The 22280-nt window shown below is 41.5% G+C and overlaps 1 protein-coding gene across 6 annotated transcripts in view; it reads left to right on the forward strand.

Annotated features, from left to right (window-relative positions):
- LOC115045873 (paired box protein Pax-7-like) overlaps nucleotides 1–22280 on the forward strand; it is a 48140-nt gene that overhangs the window by 13134 nt on the left and 12726 nt on the right. For all 6 annotated transcript variants that reach the window (XR_003840908.1, XR_003840907.1, XM_029505813.1 and 3 more), the window contains exons 5-7: nucleotides 5045–5244; nucleotides 12912–13077; nucleotides 15636–15835. Coding sequence is in view for 4 of the 6 variants with exons in the window: in XM_029505813.1 (XP_029361673.1) it covers nucleotides 5045–5244; nucleotides 12912–13077; nucleotides 15636–15835 (566 nt within the window). In the remaining 2 variants the exon portion in view is untranslated. The remainder of the gene's footprint in view (nucleotides 1–5044; nucleotides 5245–12911; nucleotides 13078–15635; nucleotides 15836–22280) is intronic.

Genomic DNA, 22280 nt, shown 5'->3' on the forward strand with positions numbered 1-22280 from the left:
GGATGTTGTTCAGCAGGTCGCAGATTTCAAGCAACATGGGAGAAGCTGGAAAAGGTACGAAAATATCATGAAAAAACTTAAGCATGATCATTGTACTATGAAGAGATTTGTGGCTCATTCGCTCGTTCGTGCAGATAGAGGCATAATGAGGAAGGTTTCTGCCAGACAAATTCAGCAGATTAAGAGAGCAGCTGCTAAAATGCAGTTACAAAGCAGCAAACAGGTATTTGAAGCTGCTGCTGCTGCCTCTGGAGTCCTGCCAACCTCAAGGTGTAGGATCCTCCAGAGGCTTTCAGTTGAGCATAAGCCTACCATACGACCACACCTAGGCAATGCTCACAAGCAGAAACAGTTGCAGTGGGTCCAGAAATACAGGTAGACTAATTTTCAAACAGTCCTGTTTACTGATGAGTACCATGCAACTAATTGGTCCAGATGGATGGAGTAGTGGAGGTTTGGTGGATGGCCACGATGTCCCAACAAGGCTGCAAAGTCAGCAAGGAGGGGGTGTTATCATGTTTTGGGGAGAGAGCTGGTAGGCCCCTTTAGGGTATCTGAAGGTGTGAAAGCAAAGCAAAGTATATAGAGTTTCAGACTGACCACCTTCTTCCATGGTACAAAAAGATGAACCGTGCCTTCCATAGAAAAATCATCTTCATGCACCATCTTATGCTGCAAAGAATACGTCTGTGTCATTGGCTCAAAAAATCAATGGATGCCAGAATTGTGAAAGTGTTATCAAAGAAGGGATTCCATGTTAACATGTAACTTGACCTATTAAGATGTTTTTGATTGAAATAGCTTTTGGTTTCAGGAAATACTGTATGACCTCCTAATGCTGCAAATTCAACAAATTACCATTTTTAGTTCTTTACAACCTATAAAATGTTTTGAAATTCGGTCATGGCATAAAAGGCATAATGATTTTTTTTTTTATTTTATTTTTGAAAGGAAATATTATCATTGGGAGGTTTGTTCAGTAAAATTCAAATTATACTCTTATATGGTTGACTTTTGCATTGACTATTTAGGAAAATCAGAGGAAAATATCAAATGCATAATAATTTGAAATGCGGTGCAAAAACAGCAAAATACAGAACCCAAGCCTAATTCTAAATTTAAGCGTGTGCACGCGTGTGCGTGTGTGTGTGTCTCCTTTTTCTTTTGTAAAAAGTTGTGCATGCAAATAAACTGCATGGAACTGCTACAAATTGCTCTACATGAGTTATGTGAATTTTTTTTTTTTTTTTTTTTTTTTTTTTTTCTTCCTCCCTTATGATTCTGGTCCCTTGCTGCCGTAACTCTGTCACCTGCAAGGCTCTCAAATTGGTACATTTAAGTCAACTGGTTACCTTCTGCTCACACTGGGAAACACTGTACTGAGACTTCATCACAGCAAACTGCACAGATACTCAGATGCTCAAAATACAATTGGATATTAATGTAGTATTACAGGGTGTTCTTAAAGTGTCTTTACATCTTAAAACATTTATTACAAAAGCAAATTAACAGATAAATATGTGGAAATTATTACAAAATGAGGAGAGGCACGAGGTGGCCATGGAATTGGGCCATCACTTCCTAGGGTTAGGGCATTTACCACTACCTGTTTAATCAACAGGGTACCTGAAATACACAAATGCAATGTGATTAAAAACCACTGAGTGCATACAACAAATCTTTAAGATATCTCATCAATTACCTTTTGTAATTTTTTTTTTTTTTTTTTTTTTTTTTATTGTAAAGAGATTTTATGGACACCCTGTAACTCTCCCTGGAACAGGAAACAGAATGATAGCCCTCATTATTAAGCCATCACACTGCCCATAATTCTTTGTGTGTGTGTGAACATGGATGTGTTTCTATATAATCATATTTACTGTGTAACAAAACCAGGGTTTAGTGTGAAACCCAGCTGTTTGTTATTTATACCACAACACATTTTGCAAACCCTGTGAATGTGTGTGTGTGTGTGTGAATGTATGTGGCGCATTCTCCTGATAAGACGTACCATCGAGGGATCTGGTGGAGACAAAGATGAAGTCCAGGTTTAGCCCCTCTATCGGCTCTGGGCGTCTGTCTCATTACCATAATCTCTGCTTTCCATTATCAGCTGCAGGAGAGTGGCCGACCCTCCTGATCCACCAGCCTGTCAAACTTTATTCTCCTCCATCCTGGGGATCCTTATTGTGGTGCCATCCAAACCAAGTATGGAGCTGCTGCTAGCATGTGCTGCCAAACCACCAGTGTGGTTGAGTTTGTCAGTGCAGCTTCCTGGGCAGCAAACTTTATTTATTACCCAGGGATCTGGGTCTAAGGGGCTCCCAACACTCCTTCACACTTTTACAATGCAATATACCTGATTCATTTTGGTAAAACATTGTTCTAATTTACTCAACTTACATATTTCATTTTGTGGTTATCATTACCATTAAGGGCTCACTTTCTTGTTCTGGTCAGTTCATGGATTTCTTCCTTTTTCTTCTCGTTGTGTCGCCAGGACCCAACCTTTCTATCTGTTCTTGTGTCAAACTTTAACGAGATATATACTGTTCATTGGAAAAACCTATAAGTAGCTCTTATAATGCATGCAATATTCTCCATTCAGAAGCCAGGGGATGATGAGAAGTGAAGTTTTCAAGGAGGATCAGGAGGCAGACCATTATTTCAGTGAAATAAAGTCTTCTGTTACATTTACACAAATGATACCCAAGCGCACCCACACACACAGGTTCAGAAGGTAAATAAGTCAAACAAGCTAAAACTATTTGGTTACCAGATCCTTCAGGGCTATCTAAATTAGCACACAGACAGACATACACACACACAAAAAAAATATATTGGATTTTCATACTATGTTGTTTCAAATATTAGATAATTGACAAATAAGGACAAATGTAAATAGAGAATGACGGAAGTGACAATAAGATGACTGATTTAGGAGTAAAAGAATTCTTAAGGAAAAAAAAAAAAAAAGCAAAGCAGGCAAATAAAAGCCACAGGCCAAATCCAGCAGAGAGGAAGAGTCAGAGAGAGAAGAGACTGAGGCAAGAGTGCCTAATTTTCTCTCATATCCTCCCTCTCCTCCACCTCTGCCCCTCTCCGCTCTTAAATCCAGCAGCATGTGGAAGGAAAACAAATGGAGTCCATCCCGCTGCAGCTGCACCCCGAGGACTCGGCGGTGCCTTTTGGAAAGTGATCCCAGCCCACTGCAGAGGCCTCAAGTGTTGTCACACTGCGTTAGTGCCAAATTGCTCTGCAAGCAAACAGCCCCACCCCCACATCTCACTGTTCCTTCACCTACCCACCAGCAACAAACAGCCCATATACTGTATATGGATGCTTTCTTTACAGATGTGCGTGTGTATAAATATATGTTGTTGGGTTTTTTTGTTTGTTTTTTTTTACCTTGTTTCATTGGAAAACAAATCTTTGCATGTAAAAGAACTGATTTAATTAATGCAGCAGCATGTCCTGCGGCCACATGTAATCCTTTCAGAATTCTCTAGCGGGAGCTTTCAAAGGGGCACTGCTAAGGGGAACACAAAAAGATATTCTCCGCAAGACTCTTCCAGTGGCCTGTAATGGGAGCTTCACACTAATCCCATAATTCCTTGTTTAATTAAACTGAAGAGCTGACCCTGTAGTTGTCTCAGCCCATTTGATGAGCTTTTTCTCTCCTTACCTCACTAGCACAAACTTAAGAATGACGATGCTTGTACAAACCAATAAATAAACCACGGGAAAATATACATTCTACCCTTCACTATCAACTACTGCACTGCAAAATGCATATACTATACATACATACAGGCTGGGGTTCAGGGAAAACATCAGAACAGACGACGGGAACATGGTGAATTGTTATCTTGACACTGTGGAAACTTAACTGCTTTATGGACCCATTTACAACAGTAATATGCACCAACATACACAGGTCCAAAAAATTGCCAACACCCCTGTGCTGACATTAATATTGATCATTTTCACTTTTTCCTCTATACAAAAGCTGACTTTAAATAGGCTCTGTTGCAATATCATTGAAAGGGAATATTAAAATTGTGACTAATTATACGTTACCAAAACACACAGGTGTAAGGAACTACTCACAATATAACAAAGTGGGAATATTCAAATCAGTGATTTCTCTGACTGCATTGGGGAAAAAAAGGTGGCAGGTTGAACCAATTTTCTATCAGCATCCATTAGAGTCAGCATCACTAATCAGTAGAGGTCCCTGATTCAGATTCGGATTTTCTGATTACTTTTTCTGTCCCTGATCTTGTCTGGTTGCCATTGGTTTGGTTTTGAGAAAGTAATTAATACTTGCTTTCCTATTCCTCTTGATTTCAGGGAGTTGAACATCATACCCAAAAGTGCCACAGGATTGCCTGTAGCACCTACTATTTCTCCTTCACAGCTTGATGTCTTCTCCAAAACTTTGGCAGAACATGAGATTGATTAGCGTGATACTATTGGACAGAACCTGTCCTTTTAAACGTCCATGTTTTTCCAGATACCAATTAATTGTAAGTTGAGATAGAGTCAGCTGCATATATCACATAACCTCCTTGCAAACTTGTTTAATTTTGGTGAATGTAATTTGATCACTACATATGACTAGGTGGCGTTTGCCTAAACCTGTTTTTCATATTATTGTCACTGGACAGCCTTGAACAAAAACGGATATGCAGGTTCTTGTTCAACCACTTGGGTGGTTGAATCTGAACATTAAATGGTAAATTGAATGACTGAATATTTTGCACATTCTCATTTTGTACAGTAAATGTGAATACATTAGATCTCATTTGCAAGGCTAATGTTTTGGATCACCTTTGTAGTGAGAGTTACTACATGGCCGCAGTTATAAATATGGTTGTGAAATCACATCCATTTTCAAGGGATTGGTGAAGAATTTAAGATTATCAACCTACAAACAACAAATTAAGAACCTTTCGATTTTGATTAAATGATGAAAGAGTTGCCACATGTTCACATGATAAAATATGCTCACAGGAAGTGATGCCTTCATGTATTTGTCCAGGCAGTCGGATGGATGAAGTCTCAGACGTGGAGTCAGAGCCTGACCTCCCCCTGAAGAGGAAGCAGCGCAGGAGTCGGACCACATTCACAGCAGAGCAACTGGAGGAGCTGGAGAAGGCTTTTGAAAGAACCCACTACCCTGACATCTACACTAGGGAGGAGCTAGCCCAGAGGACCAAACTGACTGAGGCCAGGGTCCAGGTAACAGACTGCCTTCATCCATCATATCTGTCTCTTTCTTGGTCTGTTTCTTTTTGTACCTCAAACAGAGCCCTTATAGCAAAAGTTGTGATGTCCAGCTCCATAAAATGGAACACTCACTCATCTGCTTTTATGCGGGGGTGCGGGGCTGCTGGAGCCAATCCCAGCTCACATCAGGTGAGGGGTGGGGTACACCCTGGACAGGTTTGCCAGTCCATCACAGGGCCAACAGAGACAAACAACCACTCATGCTCACATTCACACCTACAGTCAATTTAGAGTCTCCAGTTAACCTATACATACATGTCTTTGGACGGTGGGAGGACCTGGAGGAGACCCACGCAGACATGGGAAGAACATGCAAACTCCACACAGAAAGGCTGGGAACCAAACCCGCGACCTTTTTATTGTGGGGCGACAGCGCTAACCACTACACCACCATGCTCCCCCACAGCTGGTATGCTTTCCCATAATGACCCCATTATGATCCAGATCATGTTGTAATGTTTGCCACCATTCAGGCCACATCTATGATGATTCCACTGACTTACTCATTCCTTGGTGGAGTGGATAGTGTTAGTGCAACCTACCTCTTGGCTGTACCTGAAAAATGGATGACACATCACTTCAACACAGATGTGACTGTAACTTGAATTTACTGTTTTAGAAGCTAATAGTTGCAAAGTAAGCTGGAAAGACATACCTGTTACAAACTGAGCATTTAGGCCAGAGATGAGGTATACTGCAATGTTCATTTGTAATCGCGAAATACTGATGAGTATATGGAAGATTGTTTTGATGAAAGCCATCAGAGTTAAACTTTATTTTGAATTCTCCTCATGTTATTCTGAGCTGTAGTGATGAAGAGGAGAGAAAAAGCTTCATCACTTTCAAGATTCCTGTGGGATTAAGTCTTAAATTAGATATTTGTTCTGTTCAAGTTGAACTTTAATCTTTTTTTTTTTTTTTGCTGTTTTTAGTGTAGGTAGGGTAGAAGCTCAATTTAAAATCAGAGTGGACACCTGGAAAGACCTTAACATTTGTCACTTATTGTGAAACTCATTGTAAACTAGTTTGCCCTTCCTGGAATACTAAAGTGATAAAGATGTTTTCAGTGATCTGATTGGTATCAGAAGCCAGGCTGTTGGCAGGCTTTGATCTCACCTACTTAACCCCCGTCAGAGCAGGTGAACCCTACTGCATAGCCACCATGATGATCTGCCTGGTGTGAAAGTTGACCAGGTTTCTGATACTGTTTAGAGTGGTAGAGTTTAGTCAAAAATATCTGGATAATGTATAATATCACTTTAGGATCAGATTTATCTGTATAATTCCGTAAGACCTCACTTGATTATGATACCTCACAGATCAAATTTCACAATTACCCACTGACTCCAAGTACTGTAATAGTCAGTAATGTGTCAGCATTGGAAACTGTACTTTGTCTGTGTTTTGACAGTTGAACAATGTCCGAGTGATGCTGGCAAAAGTACTGTAGAGTTCCAACAACAGCTGTTAGGTGTTCAGTAGTGGGGTGGGGGCTGCATTCTTCATGCATGTCTCACTCCCCGATCTTGGCTGGTATCTATGTTTCCCACCACTTTAAAGACCACTACTCACTGAAAAATTCACAGCAGATCATATAAAAGTCTGGCTTTCTCAAGGGAGCTTTAATCCAAAACAGCAACATGGATCAATCAAGAACTCTGAAAAACCAAGAAAGTGAGACGCTAGCACAGAAGGGACGTTCAGAGGTACCTGCGGTTATCAGAAGTACTATTCAATCAGCATTCACTGATTCACTGACACAATTCACTCAACTGATAGAAATGGAAAAGTTAATGAATCTTTGGCACATCTGGATGATTCTAAGAATACTTTATCAGGAATCAGCTGCAGTTCTCCCAGTTTAGGGGTCACAACCTCTAATGTTCCTACCACTGGGATCACTTTAGGCCTTCAACTTCCACATCAATTCCAGCTCTTTCACACTGGTATACTTCTTGATCTTTTCTCTGATCGAACTGTCAGCTACAATGGTCATATCTATGACAACTGCTTTCTTCTGCCTCTTGTCAACCCCAAAATAATATTTGGTTGGTTAACCAACAGCTGTTTGTAAGCCTGGAACTTCAAGTACCGTAGTCCCACCATCTCTGCTCTGTTGTTCTCTACCACTGTCAGTGATGTGTCATGGGGACTTGGGGATTTCTAATTCACACTCTACACAGATGCACGTTTACCATACCAACCACTCTTATTGTACACAATCGCAAATTGCATTCTTGAATCCTGACACTACGTTCTGGACTGTCTGAGGGACGTCTTTGCACTGTCTGCACCTTGGTTCCTAGCTGGTGTGGTGGACACTTGCCTCTACAACCCCATATGGGCCTACAGGGTAGCCCTTCCTAATAATTCTTGATATTATCCAAGTGCTAATATAATGTAATTAATTAGAATGATTTAGATCCACACATTTCAGAGGCTGTGACAAATTTTCATCAAGACATTTTACCAACTGCCATAAAAGAAAATTAGCAGCACTGGGCACAGAGTGTTCCTTAAATGTGGCATAGCAAGGACAAATTTCTTTATCCCACAGTTTCCTTACTTAAATGATCCATGGATTGGGACCCTTCCTCTCTACAATCTACACCACCTTCTTGGGTCCAAGAAGCCACATGCATGGTTTCTCACATCACTGCTATGCAGATGACAACCAACTATAAACGTTGTTCCTGCCAATCAACCACAATGTTTCGCACATCTTGGCCCATCTCTCTGACATTTTTGCAAAGATAAAGGAGTGCTATTTTAACCAATAATTATGTAAGATTGTATTCCTAGTCACTCCAGCCAATCAACACAATATCGATATCACCTCTTCATCTCTTACACAAACCTGGGGGTCATGTTTGACGATCAGCTGTCCTCTGAAGATGTTTCATATATCTTCCAATTGTGCCGCTTTCATCTACACTACATTAAATTAAATTTGATTTATACAGCACCAAATTATAACAGATACTTGGATGACCCAACATATCCCTCCAAGAGTAAGCACCGTACGACAGTGGCAAAGAAAAACTTCCTTTAAGAGGCAGAAACTTCAGGCAGAACTGGGCTGAGGGAGGGCAGCCAACTGACTCGGCTGGTTAAGTTGAGAGAGAGAGAGAAAGTTGAGAAAAGGAAGGATAGAGAAAGGATAAAGAGACAACGAGAGCAGGAGAGAATAATACAATAAAGGCACAAGCAAAACGTAAACATGAAAAGAGGATTAATGACTGGTACTACTGAATGTGAATTCATAAATATCAGCAGTAAGTAAAAATAATAATGAAAACAGTAATGATGTTTAATGGCAGTTAATAATAATGAATAGTAACTATTGCAAAAGCAAGTGTTTAGCAGTCTAGTCTTTGTCAGAGAGGAATGTTTTAAGCCTAATGTTGAAAACAAAGCAATAACCCATCCCCGGACCAATACTGGGAGTTGGTTCCACAGAAGAGGAGCCTGATTGCTGAAAGATCTGCCTCCTTGATTACTCTTGGGGACTTAGGCTTTTCAGAGAATTGTTAGAGACATTGTGATAGTAATGAATTACAGTAGTCCAGTGTAGAGGTAGCAAATGCATGGACTAGTTTTTCTGGATTTTCATGAAAGATGTTTTTTATTGCACAAGTGGAAGAATCTACTCTAAATCTTCTTCAAAATTTGACCTAGAGCGTGGAGGTCAAATTTAGAGAAGCTAGAAGGCTGATGAAGTGGTCAAAAAGCAGAAACAATGAGGAGTAGGCATTTGTTCCTCAGTTATGTGCTCTGTAATCTATCCGGGGCCTGAGGGTACTTTCCTTCTTTTTAAAAAAGAAAAACCCTGCTCCCACGAGAGAAGATGAGGAGTGTATGAGACCTGCTGCCAAGGCCTAATGGATGTATTTCTCTACTGCCTCATGTTCGAGTTTGGAAAGGTTGAATTTGGCAACTGGAGGGAGAGAGCATTGGGGAGCAGCTCAATGGACCAGTCGTATGGATGGGGTCGGGGCTTAGGTGGGGACTTTCTCCTTACTGAAAACTAGCTTAGAAGAAAGATGTGTCAGATCTAGACGCTCACGAGGTAGAGTGTGGTTAGGACTTCGGGGGTACAGATAAGTTGGAGGTTGGTTGTTAAAGTAATAGTAAACACTACATCTGATAGTCCTAGCACATAACCACTCTATGTGGGGGTTTATGAAGTTAAAGCCACCAAGGACCTGATGTGAGTACTAGGAAATGGAATGACAAATAACCAAATGCTTTGTCTGGGTTACCTGAAGAATAAAATTGAGAGGCGCAGTCTGGTGTGTAACCCAGGCTGGGAGTCCACCATCCAGAGCACCAACATTTTGGCTAAGGGAGTGGAATAACTGGGAGGTGTGCAATGGTAGTTTACTGTACAGGGGGCCCACATCTGCACCAGACTCAAAAAAAAAAAAAAACACTATATGGACCAACATCTTTACTGAGGTAAAGCTGCTAATGCAAACTACAGTAGCTCCATATGCCCTTGGAAGGGCTAAGACAACAATACACAATCTTTGGCCACACAGTCTGTGCAGTAACCCTCATAGAAGGGGAGAATTGTATGGACCTGTTTTGATCATGGAAACCGAATCAATGGACAGATAATATTAGCATAAAAAATGATTTATTATTTTTTATTATTTGACAATATGTGAAAATGAAAAATGCACAGTTTTGGATGAAACTAGCATATAATTTTAAAATACAGTATATTGCATACCATAAGGCATACTGCATTATAAGGTGCAATATCAATGAATGGGTCTATTTTCATACATAAGGCGCACTGGGTTATAAGGCGTTTGATTATAATTGGATTATGACATGGATTTGAAAATTGGGCTTACAAAAACCTAACATTGCCTTGACGTCTAATTGTAGTAAGGTAACACTGACTAAATGTTGGATGATGATTGGTTGCCAACACTACATATTTAGTTATCTAATGTTGTCTGACTTTGCAATCCATATCCAACCGAGAACCAACGTTAATACAACGTCCCTGTGTCAGCTGGGAATGCTCCGACAATCCATCAAACTGAGCGGCTTCGTTACTTACCAAAGTCGCACTAAAATATTTTGACAGATTTTTGAGCGCAATCTACCACATAAAATTGGTTCGAGGTCAGTAAGTACAACAAGAATTCATACATAAGGCGTACCAGATTAGAAGGCGCACTGCCGATTTTTGAGAAAATTTAAGGATTTTAGGTGTGCCTTATAGTGCGGAAAAAACGGTACTTCTCTTCTTTTAGCCTGCCATCCACAACAGTTGCCTACATCTGAGCAACAAAACACTCATCTGGACAAAGACTTCCACCAGAAATCCACCAGTGTAGATCTAACCTGAAAGCAATGTATGGACAGGTATTACCAAAATATAATTCTCCCTTGAACAGTTCAAGGTTAAAAGGTGTGTCATGGTGTGTGAGCATGAATGCCATTCCTCATAAAAAATATTTGGGAATACTATTCATGTGCATTACCACGCTATTTATACACCTGTACTGTTCATTCAGGAGACAATTGTATGTCAGTTATATGAAATGAAAGTTATTTCAACATTTTCGTCTGCGAACCCAAAGCAACAGGAGCAACTGACAGGCTCATCAACACAAGGGTTATGTTGTTAAACAGAGGGACATGGGTGTGTGTGAGAGAGTCGGAGGTTAACGAGGAGATTTGATTTCAATCTGAGAGCAAGTGAGTGACTTCAGTGTTTTGAAATTCATCCTAGATGTCAGCTCCCTACGACACACACAGCGGTCATTTTCTGTGACTCTTCCATCTGCATGGCGGTCAGTTGCAGAGGGAGCTGCAGAAGTACCTCAGGGCAGCAGCACCTATTCTAATTCTAATTATTAGAGTCTCCTGTACAGAAATAGAACTCCAAATGATTTTCTCCACTTGAAAGGCGTATTTTCATTTTCTCTAAATGAAAAAGTCAGATTCCTGGAGAAAGTGAGCAGGTGCAGAGCTGGGGGCAATACGTAGATTCCACTCTGGATGTATGCTGTGCATGGTGTGTGTGTGTGTGTGTGTGTGTGTGTGTGTGTGTGTGTGCGCGTGCATGTATTCACCCATGAGTAGTATTGTATAGGTGAATTCAAATGGTGCAAACGTTAAAAATGTAGTTACACATGTGTCCTAATGAGCCAAGAGTGGAGAAGAGACAAGTCCAGGCTGGGACTCGCTTTGAGCCTTTGGTATTTACCTGGCTTTAATTAAGAACTAGAAATTAGTACTCTACTGAGCTGAAAACGAGCACAGTTTTGCGTTTGGCAATACATATCTTTGTCATTTGACAATCTGCCAGATTTGGCTCATATTTCTGGAGTAGGAAGTAGGTATGTGTATTATTCTCTTACAAGTTTTTTGAAATTACACCACAGCTCAGGATGGGTAGTGGCTATGAGGCTGTGATACACTGATAGTAGTATAGGCCCTTTACCTCAACGTACTTTGAGATTCTAATGTTTGTCTTTTTAGGTGGTTTTTGTGCATCATGCAAGCAGGCCTCTCTGAGTAATGAAAGAAATACCTCACCTCTATAAAGTGGTGTTACTTCTACCTGTGCTGCATGCATGGAAGATCAAAAGAGCTTGTGTACAGCTGGAAACAGAGGGTGAAACATCCTGGTTAATTGTTGTGTATAGCAATCAGAACAATCGTCAGGTCAATCAGACTGGAGTTGGATCATATTTTTTCTTCTTGTGTTTCCTCAGTACAACATATTTTATAAATAAGATGGCATTTATTTATTATCTGACTACACCAATTCCGCAACCACAGTTCACTTCTGTCTTCATAACATTACAGACTATGTTCCCAGCTTGGGTACCAAAAGTTGAAGAATGTTGTGATTTGTTATAGTACATGTATAATGTATTTTCTAAATAACCTCTGCACATGAGGTAAAGCTTTGAGGTGGTGTGGCCGGTTCTGTGATCAGTCATGTGTGAGGCATTTAGCTGTGGGTTGTTGACGCCTCCTCTCCCTCCTCTTTGGTTTCTATTCATTCTACTGAGGCTGCTCAGGAATCTGCAGCCCGTGAGGATTAATGCATGATTAATCACACATGCTTCCCCCATTTACACTTAATAAAATTCACCAACACTTTACTGACATACCGTTTACTCCCTCTTCAGTGCTGTAGATCGGTCGGGATTGTCTTTCCTGACATGTCAGATTCTTTTATGCTCTCCCGATGCATAAAATCTAAAAAACACGATGTTACATGTTATTTTCATGATGTCACACCACCAACAGCACTTAAGTCAATGACAGTAATTTGTAATTGCTAATGCGGAGTCTGTGTGCTACTTGAACACTGTTCACCATACACCAGGATTATATCTCTGTCACAATTCAGGGGCCTCATCCTTGAGAACATATTACATCACAATGGCAGGACTAAACTATGTAATTTCAATCTTTACTTTAAAAGTGTCCTTCTTTTGCAACAAAGGCTCCAAAATATCAACCAACCTCTTCCAAGATTCATTGCATCCTTTATATGAAAAGCTTTCCCTCACAGTGACAGGGCCGCAGCACAAACCCACTCTGAATCAGTTTCATGACTGATAACCTCTTTTTTTTTTCAGGTGTGGTTCAGCAATCGAAGAGCAAGGTGGCGAAAACAAGCAGGAGCCAATCAGCTAGCAGCATTTAACCACCTGTTGCCTGGTGGATTTCCTCCCACAGGGATGCCCGCACTTCCAACATACCAGCTGCCAGAGTCCAGCTACCCAACTAACACCTTGTCCCAAGGTAGAACAGATCACACCATCTGACTAATAATAACACCGCAGGATTGCTAACACCATGAGTTAGCACTCCCACAGTATTATTTACAGATTTTTTTTGCTGGTGAGTTAAAGCTCTATTAAACAGAACACCTACAGCACAGGGGTAGAAATGTGATGCTGGGTCCAACAATCCCAAGAACCCAGTGGAGACAAGACATCTAACCAGGAACACAAAGGTGAACTGCAGCACCCAGGCTTTCTAACTTGCTGCTCCGTTTTTTACTATTATCTGGGTTCATGTTTGTTTAACGTTTAACTGGAGAGATATGTTTAATTGTTGCTAATGATACAGTGGGAGTTATCTGCTTAACTGTCAAATGTCCTGCTGGAAGTTTGGAAAGCTCCCTTTAAATTTTTTATGTCCAACACAGCTCCTCCACACAGGAAAGTGACCCAAGCACGGCGCAAATTCCATTCAGTCTAAAAGCCCCATCAGAAGTGGGCTTTAATAAATCTAAATGTCTCAACATAACGTATTTCATTCATCAGGGTTCCTGCGGGTCCTTAAAAAGTCTTAAAATTACCATAAATTTGCTATAGGTATTAAATTTCCAGACAGTGTGTTTAATGGCGATGGGAAAGCACAGTGGTTGGCCGCAAAACATAGTGTGCAGCCCGTTTGTTTGATTAACTTAGTACAAAGCCTGTGTAGTAAATGAGAGACCCCGCCATTACTGTAATAGCCGTTTTACGGTACGTCAGCGACAGATTGACGTCGGGCTGCATGCAGCCATTACGCACCATGGTTGCAGTCGAAGTCATAGACATATATTTATGTTTATGGTCGAAGTGTCACACTGCCTGCTCGAGTAGTGCGTGTGCGTCGCAGAACCTGTTGCTTTTTCATTTTGGCGCCCATATTAATGGCTCAGAGCAGACACACTGCCTGCGTGAGCCGCTGCTGCGGCTCGTCATTCATAGATTTGAACTCTCGCCCATTGAAAATGACCTGTTTAGAGTCATATAGACATCATACCATCAACAATCCATAATGTACATCAATGTTGCAGTCATATAACTAACTGTGTTTTTCACTAGCACGTATTTTTTAACTTGTGACAGATTGACAGGACCATGTATTGCGCCTTGATCTGCTCCATAGGGGAAACCTGCTTGTTTTTGCTGGCTTTTGAATTTTGGAAAATTGTCATACATAATTACTTCACTTGAACCTTACTGCAACATGCAAAGATAGGGAAGTGCAAATTTCACAACAAAGGGATTGAAGAGGATGCATTTAGGCAGAGGCAAACCATCCTATTAGGCAATCCAGGCATTCGCCTGGGGCCTCAGGCCCCATACGAAGCCCTTTGGGGCCCCCCCAAAATGCCCTCTCTATATTTAGACAGATGCAGGGGCCCCCAAATCCTTGTTTGCCTGGAGCCCCCAAATGGCTAAGTCCACCACTGCATTTAGGTTGTGGTTGGTGCCTGCTGAAACAACAAATGAGCACGTTTACATGCATAGTTAAGTCGAGCTACAGTTATCGCTCAATAAAGAACTTTTCATTGTCCCAGTATACATGCACGGGAGTTAAATCAAGCTATTTGTTGAAATCATGTCGCCTCCATTACGATAGGTGGCGGTATGCACTCTTTCAGCATGTGGGTAATGGGCGACTGCTGATTTACCTATGACAGACCACAGCTGAGGTGGAAAGAAAAAAAAGATCGGTGAGCTAGCAAGTTAGGGACTTGGAGGTAAACTGGAACGATGTTCTATGTGTTAGCAGTTAGCTGGCATCTTTTGTCTGACCGCCTACATTTACGTTTTAAATGTCGTTCAACTTCCAGGTCATAGCTTGGCACGAAACTTAAGCACATGCGCAGATCAGCTCTCCTGCTCTAGTCCCGACTCCAGTCCGATTGTCTGTATACATGCAACAGTAGCTCAGCTTCGTTCGCATTATCTATGGGTGTTAGCTCTATAATGATAACTTTGATTTCAGGTGAGCTAACGTGTTTACTTGCACTTTAAAAGTTCAGTTTCGACTAATGCAATAAATCGAAGTGTCATGTAAACCCACTCAATGAGGCAATGAGCAAATTATGCAAATAGACATTTTCGTTAGGGGTCTCAAAGCTGTCGAGCTGTATGTGGCCGCGGCTAGCCACAGCTGGGCCAGGCTTAAATTGTCTCAAAGTAAAAAAAATAAATAATGAGTCTTAAATTTTATTTTTTGAGGTCTTAAAAAGGTCTTAAAAGCATTATATTTGACTTTTAAAATGGTGCAACAACCCTGTTCATGGTTCCATGGTTGCAAAATGGTTTTTCAACCAGTACAGTTAACAATCGGAATATTAGTTCAATTGACCTTTCTACCGTACAGTCCAGCAACCAAATACACAGTCAGGGGGAAACTGCTGGTCTTCCAATAAAAATTTCTTGGAATTTGAAAAAACAAAAAACAAATCCAGAACCTATACCGAATTACATGTGTTATTGCACATAACAACAGACTGGGGTGCACAGAATTGTTAATGTCGCTGAACTAGTGTGTTGGTGTGTTCTGCTCTGTAGATGGTGGGGGCACAGTTCACCGTCCCCAGCCCTTACCGCCTTCCACCATGCACCAGAGTGGTCTGTCCAGCACTGACAGCAGTTCCACCTATGGTCTGGCTTCTAATCGCCATGGTTTCTCCAGCTACCCTGACACATTCATGAGCTCTGCAGCACCAAGCAACCACGTCAATTCTGTTGGCAATGGACTCACTCCACAGGTAAGACATGCCGAACTACATCAACATGTCTCAATGAAGATTAACACCCATGAACTCTTGGCAATATCTACTCCGTCAAGAATCAGGTAGCTCGACCTGAACATTAGCCACATATACTGGGCACGGGTTTGCCCGAAGGGTGCCAGCCAGTAGTTCCATTTGGAGGGAAATGCATTAAACTAATTTATGTAAACAAAGTTGAGAGTGCAAGAAAAAGCAAAGGCATTGGTAAGTTAAACTGTGTCAGTTATATGTAGTGTCTAAAGCCTGCTGCGTATCATGTCCTGTGGCAGCTATTGATAGCAATGAAGTTTAAAGATGACACGTTTGCACCCAAGCCAGCATGTTAATAAATAAAAATTTCTTGGAATTTGAAAAAACAAAAAACAAATCCAGAACCTATACCGTCAGGTCTATTACACGCACTGTACATCATAAAAACACTGAAGACATTCAAACTACTAGGATACCACAGTTGAACCACTGCCTCAAGGCTTTGAGAAACACAATCACCATTCAAAGCATCTCACATGGAGGCTCCATAACAACTAGCAGTTTTAGCTGTCTCTTTATATATATTGAAGGGCTGAGCACTCCACACTACGAGAGCCTTTTGGTGGCGTTTGATGCCCCAAAAATAATAATCATGATGTCAGGACTGGCAAGAAATGTTTTCTTTTGTATGACATAAATTCACATGATAAAATGGCTCAACAGCGCTACCATGAAAGTATTATGTCAACATGAACAAAAGGTCTCTTGGACCCATAGCATAATTCCCACAGGAAATCACTAATCTCAATATGGAGTCATACTCAAACCTCCACCTACTGGACACAGAAAGCAAACATTTGAATGGTATGTTCCATGTGTGTTACCTACCGCATAATGTACAACTGGTTAGTGTTCTCTGGTGGCATGTAGTGGACACTTACAAAACAGTGTGAGAATGCCACCCCTGATGAAATGTTGGGTTTTTCTTGGGGATTCTGAGATGCATTGGTGTGCTCTGGCCTGTTGATCAGTGTTAGTAGCTTTAATTTCTTCTTTGATTTTTTTTTGTCTTATTTGCTTCTCTGAGTTTGTGCCGCAGCTTGGACCCCTCAAACCTTTTGATTTGAATATTGAATATTGATTTGAACTGCATTCATTTTGGACATGATATGCTCAATTTACTTCCAGTGTCGGAGGTCAGGGCTTGATGAGTCTTTGTTTCTTGTGGCTTGGGAGATAGAATAGGTTTTGCACACATTTCAGCTTGGGCAAGCCAAGATAAGATGGATTTATTGTCACTATATGCAGATGATATAGTGGAATTTCAATGTGTTTAAATACATACATACTTACACCATACACCATTCAGACATACAAGACGATATATAAATTAAATACATGCAGCAGTATTAAATGATAATATTTTTGCCCAGGTAATGGAAAGGATGAATGCCCCTGATGAGAATAATGCAAAGCAAGTTAAAATAAAATATAACATTGCACAGACGTAAAGTTATTGCACTGTTAGTGAAAATTATTGAGCACATAGAGGTATGAAGTTGTGAGGCTATTCCCTAGGTGTTTATTGAGGGTCTGGATGGCTTTGGGGAAATTACTGTTCAGGAGTCTGTTTGTATGCACTTTAATTGTCTTGTACCCCTTCCCTGTCGGGAGGAGGTGATGAGATTCGTCCCTTATGATGGTTTGTGCTCAGGAGAGATAGGAGGTCTAAGCGTGAGTGAGGGGAGAGGGCATACCTTTTTGGCTGACTTTATGAACCTCTATCCCTCTCTGGGATGGTTAGGGTTAGTGTAGGAGAAAGTAATCAGCAGCTTGTCACAGAGGTTGTTTCTTTTCAGGAGACACAGGAAGTGCAGGCTGTGTTGCACCTTTCATGTTCAGCAGCTGAGGTGTGGATTTACAAGGAAAGATTATCAGATATGTGGATTCTTGGAAATTACAAGATGTGGGCGATTTCCATTCTGTCCTCATTTCTAAAAGTGGGAGAGTGATCAGATCGGCATGTCCTGAAGCTCAAGATCTTGTTTGTGACTGGTGCCAGGTTGTTTGCAGAGCACTAGAGTTTGTGGACTTCATCCCAGTATGCAGACTTGTCCTCACCTGAGATGACACCAACCACTGAGGTGTCGTCCCTGAACTTTATTATGGAGTTGGAGGTGTGCAAGGGTGAACAGTCAAGTATAGAGAGCAGTGAGCTGAGAGCTATGGTGGAGGAGAGGTGGGGGCCTCTCTGACAGACTGAGGGCGGTTAGTGAGGAATCCAGATGCAGGAGTGAGAGAAAAGGCCCAGGTGACAAAGTTTTCTGATGAGTATGTCCCATATAATCATGTTGAAAAGCTGTAATTGATGAAAAGAATCCAGACATAGTACCCACTGAACCCACCATTGACCTCTGTTCACAGACCCATTGGCTGGGGTGGGTGATGATCTAGTCAAATCAAAATTTATTGATGTAATCATGTCACAAAGTCACTTCAAAGCACTCTTCATACAGAGCAAGTCTAGGCCAAACAGTTGAAGGCTCTGCCTCGCGTTCCACTCTTGGAGACTGTAGGAATCACAAGTAAAACCACATTTAGAGAGCAGAGTAATTGCCTGGGACAGTGTGGAACTATGAGTTCTTTGAGATACGATGGAGCTTGGTCACTAAGGCCTTTGTATGTAAGGAGCGATCTCTTTTTATAGATTGCGTTGATGTGTTGCAGCATTTTAAATCAACAGAAGAATAATAAAAGAAATTTTCACTGTAAAGTGCTTGGAGTGCTTGATAAGAGTAGAAGAGTTCTATGAAATGAGTTTACCAGTCCTTACAAGTGGTGATAAGTGAACTGTTATCGTGGCTTGTAGGTGATAATAGCGAGACACTGAACTGAAGTAAACTTAGAGTGCAGGCTGGTGTCCTTCCTAGATCTTATTCCTAGATTCACAAACTGAACACGAGCTGTCATTTTTCTGTTTCTGGGTCACAGGGGGTGTTGGAGCCAATCCCAGCTCACACTGAGTGAAGGAGGGGTACACCCTGGACAGATCACCAGTCCATCACAGGGCAAACACACAGAGACAGACAAAGACCAACAATCACTCCCACTCACACTTAGACCTACGGACAATTTAGAGTTCCCAATTAACCCAAAAATGATGTCTTTGGACGGTGGGAGGAAACCAGAGTACTTGGAGGAAACCCACGCAGACACAGGGAGAACATGCAAACTCTGCAAAGAAAGGCCCCCAGCGCAGGAACCGAACCCACAACCTTATTGTGGGGCAACAGTGCTAACCACTATGCTGACAGGAATGCAACATAATATTCATGGTTATGTAATCATCAGTGGTTAATCAACTGATGTGTCTGTGTGAGTTTTATGTCTACAGAGAGAGCAGGTCCCCTTCCACAGAGCTGCCAAATTGCACAGCCATGTTTCTGTAGTAGCTCAAAATGGACAAACCATGAACTGATGACATCGATAGGACCTTGGTTGCAACCTGAAGCCTCAGCACCAAGTGTCACTAAATGCTGTGTTCTGGTCCTTTTAGGTTTTTGGCAGAAAACATGACCAAGAGAAAGGAGGAAAGAAATATTTCTACAACTATAAAGGTGGAGAGCATTTATTTTGGAGATATAAAAAAATAGACCTGCTTAGTTTATGTCGACCTGTTTCCTGTTTCTAATCCTGACCAACACCCTACTTGGCTGTGGTACTTGGTTGTAGTGTAATTCAGGTCAGGATAAGCCAAAGTGATGTCTCACTCAGGTCTGAACAGGAGCTCTGTATATGACAGACACCAGAGTCAAACTCCTCCTTCCCACTGAATCAAATGTTGCTACCAGGGACATAGCTAGGTTTAGAAGTTGGGGTGGGCGTGCATACATTTGTGTGTGTGTGTGCGTGTGTCGGGGTGGGGGTGACTGCATGGGACAACAAGTCAAAACAAGACATTAGACAACTATCTACTAATAACCACTGAAGACGCTAAAATGGCAACAACTACAAAGCAAAGACATTTAATCTTCTTTAATTTGTCATATGCGGAGCAAGGGTTGCTGTCATGTTAACGTTGAGACACATCAAAGCTTCGTGGAGGAAAATTTAAAACACTCCTGCTCCTGCTGATTTGGTCTGTAGGCTATGCCAACTAGTCAATGTTCATTGAACATTCATTCAACATTGTTTGCCTCTTTATCAAATAAGGGCAATCTATTTACAGTGGTGATTTATTTAGATAGTACAGTAGCTTATTACAGGAGTTTAATGCAAAAAATAATAATAATAATGTGGCAGCATAACAAAAACAAGAAATAAATTCTCATGTAGTCCTAGACCCACACCTATCGCCAACATAATGTTAGCTCGGAATAATGTTGCTTTCTGCTGCTGCTTCCCTGTGGTGGAGCTAACATGCATTAATAACCACTTAAAATTTCACTAGGTACATTTCCCAAAATTCATCAAATTCATCCCCTTCTCCAGGCCTTGCCCCAGGGTCCTAGCACCCAGGATTTACATGACCACATGCAGTAGCTGTTCATTCTAGCCACTATGATGCCTGACAGGAGCTTTCGTGTCTTGCAGAGACAGGTTATTGGTCTTGCAGGGTGTTCATAGAGTTTTTTGGATGTCCGCCACTGTGATAGTTACTGGATCCTGATCAGGGAGGTTGCTGTGGTCTGCTCTCAGGTCACTGAGGAACTGGGCCTACTGTATGCACACACACACACACACACACACACACACACATATATATATATAATCCTGGAACTGTATGGCTGTAAATTGAGCACAATTCCCGGTCCCACATCACTTTTTCTCTCAAATTAAATAATTGACAAAGATCTTTGTAGGTGGGACGTGTGATTAATACAGTAAAATTACAGGAGAAAAAAACAGTTTCACTATTAGCTCAGGACAGGGTAGAGTGGGAATGAGTTGACTGTGAAAAAATTCATCAAAAGAGAACAGCTGCAGTGAGTTCATGTGTTGAGACTTCTTTGTTCTCTCCTGACATGCATGGAATTTTTCTGTATTCTACGTTGTTGTCCCCTCAGTCTCATCTGAATGGCATATAGTCCCAGTTGAAGATTTTCCATTATGGGTTCACCGCCATTAACCCTTTCATCGTGTTCATGGCATCTACATGAGATTAAAATGAGAGTGTTTTCACTTCAAAATTGCGGGATGGCCACATCCTGTACGTGTGACAGGGAATGATTCAATTTGAAACGGCTATATTGCATTTGGAATGTAATTCAGACATGCGATCTCTTTGCCTCCTCCTTTCAAAATGAATTGGAAAGAATTAGACACTGGCTTTCATGTGATGAAGATTGAGTGTGAAGCTCATTCCACATTTTGACAGAAAGACAAAATGACAGTACAAAATGCCATTCCTGTGGTGGCACTGCATGTGTAAATAGAAACCCTTTTCATAGCTTCTCCATCAGAATTGTTGCTCCCTGCTCTTCCCGAGAAAGCCTGCAAAATAAAGCCTTTTATTTTCTACTACACTTTCTGACAAATTCCCATAAATCTATTCTACTGTGGAGTTGAGAGAGCGGTGACAAGTTTTTCCTCCAGTTACATAGACTCTGATGCTGGACCACTAATCCCTCTCTGTCAGGTCAGACAACTTAGTGACCTGCCACTGAAGATGAAACTATTACTTCCCACAGTGACCCCAACACATCAACACATCACGAGCAAAGCAGAGTGCAGTTCTCCTTTTGCTCTCTCATTTCCTCTCTGGTTTGTTGTGAGAAGAAGATTTACCCTGCTTTGGAATGGTGGAGCTCTCTGGCTCGCTATTTGATGTCAGGGTGAGAGATAGAGAGAGAGAGAGAGAGAGAGAGAGAGTGGGCGAGTAAGGATAGAAGAGAGTGGGTTTCAATGTTGGGGGATCAGAGCTGCTTTGGTTCTTCCAGCTCTGTCTCTTTGATCCATATCCCCAGGCCTGCCTGCCTCGCTAACTCAGGCCTCTGCTCGTGATTCCTGACAACTGTCGGCCTGAGATAAGGAGGTGGGGAGGGGGAACGTGGGGGGCCTCTTTCACCACCCTACCCCCCACGTCCACCCACCGCACCACTGCACTTTATACACATCTATTAACATTAACAATAACCTCACCTTTCTTTTTTTTTTTAAGTGAGGAAATGTGTTGAATTTATTTTTAGAAAGCCTGAACAGAGAGGGACCTATTCCACATTCCCCAACTCCCCATGCTATCATGCACACCTCCAAACCCTGTGTAAAAATATATAGAAATAAATGCACTTCTATTCTTCTGCCTGCCCTCCCGCAGCCACCAGTTCAGAGGGTGTTGACATGCCTCTGTGTACCTGAATGTCAATGAGTGCACTGCCTTATTAGTCTCAGCCGCTATTAGACTTTGCAGCGTTAAGCCCTTTGACTGGGCACGTTGTCAACTGGCATGCTC

This window comes from Echeneis naucrates, chromosome 7 (assembly GCF_900963305.1).
Source record: "Echeneis naucrates chromosome 7, fEcheNa1.1, whole genome shotgun sequence".
NCBI lineage: Eukaryota > Metazoa > Chordata > Actinopteri > Carangiformes > Echeneidae > Echeneis > Echeneis naucrates.